This window comes from Carya illinoinensis, chromosome 3 (genome assembly GCF_018687715.1).
Source record: "Carya illinoinensis cultivar Pawnee chromosome 3, C.illinoinensisPawnee_v1, whole genome shotgun sequence".
Classification (NCBI taxonomy): Eukaryota; Viridiplantae; Streptophyta; class Magnoliopsida; order Fagales; family Juglandaceae; genus Carya; species Carya illinoinensis.
The window spans coordinates 6,376,145-6,385,198 of NC_056754.1; the positions used below are offsets into that span (position 1 = coordinate 6,376,145).

The 9,054-nt window shown below is 35.7% G+C and overlaps 1 protein-coding gene across 1 annotated transcript; it reads left to right on the forward strand.

The window, feature by feature from the left end:
• The first annotated feature begins 414 nt into the window (after positions 1-414).
• LOC122302878 (probable serine/threonine-protein kinase PBL21) lies at positions 415-4,706 on the forward strand. The gene is made up of 6 exons (XM_043114326.1): positions 415-1,322; positions 1,403-1,660; positions 1,742-1,914; positions 2,016-2,095; positions 2,205-2,352; positions 4,092-4,706. The coding sequence occupies exons 1-6, from the start codon at positions 764-766 to the stop codon at positions 4,443-4,445; spliced, it is 1,572 nt and encodes a 523-aa protein (XP_042970260.1). The 5' UTR covers positions 415-763; the 3' UTR covers positions 4,446-4,706.
• Positions 4,707-9,054: the final 4,348 nt, after the last annotated feature.

Here is a 9,054-nt window from a genome sequence, read left to right on the forward strand (position 1 = left end):
GCTTTCCCTTTACCTCCTCACATCATCATAACACTGGCCCCTCACGTTCTTCACCAAACCCAAAAATAAAGGAGAAAGAAAAGAAAACCCTGTCAATCTCTCTCTCTCTCTCTCGGTTTGATTTTGATTATTATTGTGGTATCAATTTCTTAATCCAATTTTCAAAATCCCATAAAAAAGCTACAAGCTTCTCCTTTTCCCTTAGCACTGACCGCCTCTCTTTCTTTCGTCAACATCGAAATTATCCATGAACCTTACCCTTGCGTGGGTTAACGCTTGCCCACTTTTGTCATTAAGATCAAGGCGCCCCCCCCCCCCTCCCCCCCTTCTCTCTCTCTCTCTCTCTCTCTCTCTGTTTGTGAGCATCGACTGATCCAACCCACGGTCCTCTTCTTAAAATATATGCATTACTCAAACTCATAAACAAACAACATATTAATGTATAACCACGTTCTCTCGTCTGAGGTCTCCTTGGGGGACCAGCACCATACACCTCTCCTCCCTACATTTTCACCATCTCCCATTATAATGTAGCATTTATTTATTCCAATTCCATGTTATATATACCGCCCACACCAGATACCCATCTCTCTCGGTCTCTTTTTCTGTACAGAAATTCTCTCCCCCACCCTGCAAGCAAAGCAGCTTTCACTTTGTTTTCGTTTTTTTATTTTTTGGGGGGGATTCTTTCTTTACCTTTCTTTATATCTCTCTCCTTTTGGTTTCTGGGTTTCCGTGCTCTCTCATTGAGATCTGCTTCAAAATGGGACTTCTCCAAGGCACTTGCAGTAGCTCAAGGGAGGCACCTTACAGCCCGAATGACTCTTCCGCTCTAACTAAAAATCACTACCGTGACTGCAATGGGCACAAAGTCAAGTCCATTTTGAGGAAAATGATTTGGGAACTTGGTTTGGCACGTTTTCTTCCAGCTCGCCTCAGGCGAAGCTCTAGCAAGAATCAGAGCGAGGCTGACCAAAACAACACCATTAGCAACAAGAATTTGGAACACAACAAGGCATGGCTGTTAGCAGAGTCTGGTGGGTGTGGTGCGGAGTTGACAAATGCCGACCCACAATCGGTTCATTCATCTTTCAGGTTCAGTTTTTGCTCCCAGGTTGAACTCGATACTCTGAATATGAATTCGTCGACTGCTGCTACCGTTTTGATGGTGAATTTGGATAGTGGAATGACGGAGTCTCGAGCAAGAGAGCTCAAGTGGCGCAGAATCGAGTCATTGGAGAGGAGCATTTCCCCAGTGGCCAATACTCTGATCAGATTCAGCTATGGTGATATTGTTTCGGCTACTCGCAATTTCTCGAAAGGTACTGTAATGGGTTTCGTTTATTTGAATCAAATTTTGTTTCTTTCTATATGATTGTAAGTGATTTTGTTGTATTGGTAGGCAGAGTTTTGGGAAGAGGGGCTTTGAGCTGTGTCTTTAGGGCGAGAGTTGGGCTCTTGAGAACGGCCGTGGCGATTAAGCGGTTGGACAAGGAAGATAAGGAATCTGCAAAGGCATTTTGTAGGGAATTGATGATTGCTAGCTCTCTTCACAACCCAAATGTTGTTCCTCTGGTGGGTTTTTGTATTGATCCAGAGGAGGGCCTTTTCTTGGTGTACAAGTATGTCTCTGGTGGAAGCTTAGAGCGCCATCTGCATGGTATGCTTTGAAGGTCTTTTATTTGGAAGTTTGATTTGGATTTGTGAGTTTGAATTGATTTTGTGACACACACGTTTGCAGGGAAGAAGAAGGGCTCAAGAGCTGGTTCTTTACTTCCATGGTCTGTGAGGTATAAGGTAGCTATCGGGATTGCAGAGGCAATTGCATATCTACATAATGGAACTGAGAGATGTGTCGTTCATAGAGACCTCAAGCCCTCTAACATTCTCCTTTCTTCAAAGAAGAGACCGAAGGTAGAGGGGCATTTTCTTTTGGGTTTCGTTTAATTTCCCACTTAACTTATGGTATTGCAAGTCGTTCTGATGGATAATTATGTGCTGACGATGTTGTTTAGTTATGCGATTTTGGATTAGCTACGTGGACTTCTGCACCATCAGTTCCTTTCCTCTGCAAAACTGTCAAAGGAACATTTGGGTATGATCTCAAGGAAACTTCTTTAGGCATTAAGAAAGGAAATCTTTTCGCTGATTGATACATAAAGACTTGTTTTTCTTCCATGAATTGAATCGAACTATATACGCAGTTATTTGGCTCCTGAGTATTTCCAGCACGGGAAAGTATCCGATAAAACTGATGTATATGCTTTTGGGGTAGTCTTACTGGAACTCATTACTGGCCGGAAGCCAATTGAAGCAAGAAGGCCACCGGGAGAAGAAAACTTGGTCCTATGGGTAGGTTAAACTACGGCTTCGTTTTAAGTTGCCTTCAATTGCATTGACTTTGTGATGTACTGGTTGTTCCTTATATGCTTTTCATATTGGAAAAAGAAAGTTCTCCAACAACAAAATTATTGTCCATAGCCCAAACGGTCAAACACACATTCATTCGATCAGGTGGACCACTCAATCGGTAAAGAATTTATAAATCAATGGTGTCCCAGACTGCATCAGTTCTGATATATTAGATAATCTCTCCATTTGATTAGTTTTCTGTAAAGATTGTTTTTTAATGGGATCAACATTTTTCTCTATAAGGAGGCAGGTATAAATGGGTGAACACCATATATGACCTTGGCATATAGCTATTAAACTGTACAAAATTGTTCTCATGACTAGGAGTATGAGATTCTTTATGCCTTGCCAAAACTGTTTGGTGCTGCACCTTGAATGTTGCATTTTAAAACAGACAATTTAGTTTTGAGTCCACAATGAAACTAATAAACTTCCAAATTGGATTGAATTTGAAATTGAGCTTTAGACATTTGGTCCAAGGAATCCCCTCGTTCCACAGTTTTTAAGATTCATAGACGGCTTCATTAATACTGTTAACTGCACTCAGCTTCTCTAAAGCCACTGGTTTCATACTTTTGGTAGGCTAAAATTAGTTTGAATTGCACTCCCATAGGTTCTTGCATGGTTTCTAATTGGTGGAACCCAAAATATTGTAGTTTAACTTGCGTAGTCCCAGATAACTAGGTTTCTCTATGAATAGTGCCTTTTGTTAACTTATGAAATTGGAAAGCTTCTGGCAAGAGGGAATGGAAAGTAGGGAAAACTTTACCAGGACACCTGACTGGTATTTGCATGTTTCAGTTCCTTGCTAACATGCATTTCTCCAAAACTACTTCATTTCTTTACAGGAATTCGTGTTCCCGATACAAGCTGGCTATTTTGTGCTGTTGATGTCAAAATTAAGCATTTATATCAATAATTCTATGTGAAAACTACATCATAAATTATAATGACCAACAATTCATCTGACGATAACAAAATATTCTGTATGCTTGCTTTTTATTATCTCAGCACCAAGGAGGAGGCCTATTCTCAAGTCTCAACTGTTTGAAGAAAAAAGGGAAATTATGAAACCGTCATTTTTTGCTTAAGTTGTTAACAGTTATTCCACTTACTAGTGTTTCCATCTAGAAATCATGTCTTATATGAGAATAAAATCTCTAAAAACTTTATGAAGCCCCTAATACAGGAAGATCTCGTTTGTATATTTCCTCTATGGTCCTAAGACTTCTTGGCTTTTTAAAGTAAGAATCAGATTATCTAAAAATTGATGGTGAATGAGAAACAAATCTGATCAGAGTTTTCTCACTTGGAACTTTATTCAGATTATCTTACCCAAAAAAGGAAAAAATTATTCAGATTGACAGACTGAGTGGTTGTATCTGAGCTGCTACGAAGCTGTACTTCAGTAGATGATCTCTTGGATGAATTAATGCTTGAACCTAATTTACATAGAATTTAAAGCGGTGTTTAAACACAGATATTATTCAAATCTACTTGGTGCCTGTAGCCAGTATACCTGTGGTTTTTTTCATTCACTTGCAAAAGAGTTTACGTCCAACTCTGGGAGGTATTTTTGTTTTTGTGGGGGCGGAAATTCAAATGCTTTTTAAATATCTCTGTTTGATATATTTGTAGTAGTGAAAACTTGAAACGGTGAACTTGAGGTTCTTTTGCAGGCAAAGCCCCTCTTGCAGAAAGGGAAAGGAGCCATTGAAGAGTTGCTTGATCCACAGATCAAATGTACCTTGAAAAATTCGAATCAAATAGCACGAATGATTGAAGCAGCAGCTTCCTGCGTAACCAGTGAAGAATCTCGAAGGCCTGGCATTGAAGAGATTATTGCTGTATTGAAGGGTGAAGAATCACCTCTTTTTTCCAAAAGGAAGAAGCCCGGTTTTCTGGGAAACGGATGTGTTATTGATTGTTACCCTCAATTACAGCAAACCAATAGTGAGATGAAAAGTCACTTAGCATTGGCAATGCTAGGAGTTTCTGAGTTTGAAGATGATGATAATTTTTTCTGCCGATGAGGCATGTGAAATTGAACTTTCTGGATTTTCAGATTTTTCTGAAAGTTGTTTGTTTGGAGAGACTGACACGTTAGAAGTGGAAGGGTGTTGAATTTGTAAATAGGAATAGGAGTCTATTGAATGATTGGTGTGTACATATCTTCAATTACCTGTCCCTTTTCTACGAGGGAAAAGTGTAATAGATCTTTTCAAGTTCAGAGTTCCTTTGGCTATGAGCCTCATAAAAAGACAAAGGGGGTTTTAAAAACCTCCGTTTTTTTAGGGCGATTGTTGGCGATTTCCTCAGGTTTTCTTTGCGTGCGGCTGTGCCTCTTATGGCTGCCGTAGGGACTGAGGCTCCGCCGGGCCTTCCTCGGACACTTGCAGACCTTATATAACAGCTTGCTAGAAATTCAATTGTAAAATTTCTATTAACTTTAAGAACCTCGTGAAAACTTCATAAGTTTTCACGAATCTATTAATAGTGTAGGTTTTTGTCTAATTACATAGTTAATGTTATTATTTACTATGGTATCAGAAGTGTGTTTTTGATTATTGAATATAGTTAGAAGTGTCAAAATGTATTATGGTTTGTGCTATTAGACTTGGAGGGTTATTTAAAGTCTTATGGCGCAATAACTTTTTTTCATATTTTCGGACAAAACGTCTGTTCAAAACTGTAGATATTATTGGATAAAAAGAAATATCTTGAGGTAATTTTCATTGAATATTATTGGGTAAAAATATTTTGAGTTGATTTTTATAGATATTATTAGATAAAAATATCTTAAGTTGATTTTTTGTAGATACTATTAGATAGAATATTATGAGATAATCTTTTATAGATATTTTGGATAGGAAAAAACTACACTCAACTCTCAACTCCAGTCTCATCTCTTCCATATCTCATCCATAAGTATCTCCAGCCAACTCTCCCCATGAAATTATTTTCATTTACAATTTCCATTGAAAGAATATCAAACACTCTCTCTCGGACAGCTTTTAGGAGGTCTTTTGCACACCCATTTCGAAGCTTTTGTAAGTATTTTATCATAAAGTCTCCTTCATATAAGTTGTTCATTTTTTAGTCTAGTTTACGTGGATATCTTATTTGTCCCATTCGAAGATCATTTGGTCAGTCAAATATTGTATAAACTATAGAAAGGTCATTCTGAAAGATAAACTGGAGAATATGTTATAGTTTGGAGTTTTTGACCAAGCTAATAGATAGATATTGGTCTGAAATTTTTATGGAGTATTGTTAACGTGTATATGATTATTGGTTGAAGATTTTTGCATGATTAAAGGTTTTGATGAAATATTTTCTTAGATTTAGAAACTTAGAAACTGGAAGAGGAAAAACAGTTTCTGTTTTGAGAAAATTTAACTCTTTGGTGGTCTAAACCTATTCCAATGACTTTAATAATTTTATTGGAGGATCCTAAGCATCTTATATACATTTTATATTATTATTTTGAAAATATTTGATGTTAGGTTCAAAGATATGAAATTTTATGCAAAGAGATATTCAGATAAGCCAAAGTGTGGATATTCTTGGCTAAATTTATGTTTTGATTAATTTCTAACCATGTGATCTTGAATTAGAAGCTTATATATATTTTAGGACATCTTTTTAAACCATGTGATGGTTTGGTTTGAAGATCATATATTTATAAGTCATAGATCAAGAGATTTATCAAAACTAGTTGAGGAAAAAATTTCTGTTTTTGGACTAAGTGTAAAACCAAAAACTCCAAATGTTATTTTGTGATTTTGGTGACTTTAGTTTGATAATTTAAAGCATGGTTGATGTTAGATGATATTATGAATATGTTAGAAGTAAGATTTGATTTTTAAAATTCTTGGAGATGTTTTGATTTAAGGTCAAAACTTGTGATTCAAGTGCTTAGATCTTTTTACAAAAAAGTTTGGTGTTAATTATTAATTTTTTCTAAATGGATGTTTTAAGTATGGTTTTGAACTTAGGATTGGAAGATGTTTGTTGCAAAATTTTGGTTTAAGCATGAGTTTTGAAGTTGGAAGGAATTGCAACAAAAATCAAAGGAAATGACCTATGGATGTTTTGGCCATAGTGTGTTCTTCATAGTTGTGTTTTATTTTAAATTTTTCTGAGTTGATATTTAAGTTTAGGAAAAAATTTACATGAGAAATGTAAATTTTGGAAACTTTTGGAGTTAGTATGCAAAATCCTTAAGTTATGGGTAAAACGGTTATTTTTCCACATGTAGAGAGTAAAATAAAAATTTTACTCTTTAAGTTAGTATTTTTCATATTTCAAATTATTAGTGATTTAGTTCTAACTTTTAGAATCACTAATTACAGTTCCTCGTGGTCGCACTTGAAGTTTTATAAGAAACGCGGAGATCGAGGTAAGTTAGTTTTTAACTTACTAGCAGTCTACTGTGTATGTGTGCTAAGTAAAGGAACTACAGTGTATGTATGTGTGTTATCATATATGTCATGTCGTGCCAAGTTATCACGTAATTGTCTATTATACAGAATTTATTCTGTCGTCAATTTTTATCTGTTACATAATATATTCTATCATGTATTACTGTACCTTACAAGTACGTCATGCTAAGTATGCCATCTATTACATGTATGTCAAGTCATGTAATATTCACTGTTGCAAGTATGTCATGTTAAATATGTTGTCTATTATATGTTATGCAATGTTACGAAATATTTCTATCTCAAGTTGGTCATGTATTTCAAGTTATATTCAAGTCACGTTATGTTACGTCAGGGTTTCAGTCATTTCATATTCCAATCACGTTTCATCTTGATTACTTATGTATGGGGTCACAGCAATTGTGACGCATACACTACGTGAGACACATCAATTATGACACGTAGAATACATGGGGCCACAACAACTGTGGAGTATGTATTTTTCATGTTAAGTCAAGTTTCAGATCAAGTTCATGTCAAGTCAAGTTCAGTTCATGTTTCAATTTAAGTTATGTCAATTATGCTATGTGGTACGCCAAGTTATGCTTTAATTATTTATGAATTTGATTATACATTTATGCTTTTACTGTCATGCATGCATCATTAGCTTGTGTGGAAGTTTTTTGTTAACTTACTGAGATTTGTAATCAAATCTCACTTTAGTAGTCCCAACTACCATTCCCTCCGAATGGTAGATCTTGTTACAGGACCTGAAGGAGAATCAGGAGCTGATCAACTAGACACAGTTGACTAAGCGACGGTGCGACGTCAATGTTAATATAGTAGTTAACGTAAATTACTACTTGTACAATGGAGTTGCATCTTTAGTACTTTTTGGATCATAACCATTTTGAACTAGTGTTGTGATCTATTCAATGTGTCTTTATGTATGAAGTATGTTTTAAGCATTTGAGATATTTTCAATTTGGTGCATAGTATTGCTAAAGAAAAAAATTATCCGCTACGAATATTGCATAATGTTAGATGCATGTTAGGAACATTGCATTTTATATGTCATGAACGGGGGCAGGTAACCTTGTGTTGCATGTCTCGACGCTTCAAATGTCCGTCCAATCCCAAACGGAATTTGGGGGCGTCACAGGGTGGTATCAGAGCAATACGTCTCTGGGTAGTAAATCCACATGTCCTTAGGAAATACACCAAACATTAGGCTTGAAATTTTAGTCATCAGTAGGCTTGAATTTCTTAAGGTATGAAAGGTAGTATGTGGTTTTAATACATATACTCGTGTATTTCAAGAAGGGACACATGACTCGTGATAGAATACCTCGGAATCCTAAGGGAGATAACAATCAAGAGGATCAGAATTTCCCGATGGATGAAGAATTAGTTGAGGTAAACATAGTTAACGTTGATCAGATTGCAATTGATAGTAGTATTGCATTATTGTTATTTTGGAGTAGGTCAAGTCATTGGGGTTGGTAAATTGTACATTGTTTGATTCAAACGAGTCATTGTTTCTATTAATTGTGGTGCTTGAGAATTCAGCTTGGAAGCTAAATTGTTACCCTAGTGGTAAGAGTAACAATTTTCATTAGAAGTATTATTGTTCATACCAATGTAGATATAGAATACCTTTTAGTAATATGAGAAATGATATGTAGGATTGATGAATGGTATTCCACATATTTGGAGAATTGTTTTGATTCCAGAATACGATAGAAATTGTGCTTGGAAGAGTAATTTGATTAGGAGAAGCTTTAGCCTTAGTAGGATTCATTTATGATAATAGTATTACCACGCCGCCAGTAAATGATTTCTGGCAAAGCACTATCTTTATGGATACATAAATCGATCTTCTTTTAAAGACTATTATATGAGGAGTAAAATCTTGGTCTTGAGAATTTATGTGAACATTAGGAACAAATCATTTAGAGTTAGAATAATTGATAACTCATGATGGATAGAAGAGCTATGACAATCATAAGAGAGAAAGTCTCAAGTTTAAGTTATTAACTGGTCAGTTATTGAAGTACCACTTAGGAAGATGACTGATTGTTGCAATTATAAAGAAGTAAGTTAGTCCTAGACCAGTAGAACTCCTTGAGATTTTTATTAACTTAAAGATTACTGAGAGTTTGGATATGCATGATTAAATACATATTTATATGAGTCATTAGATCATGTCATATATATG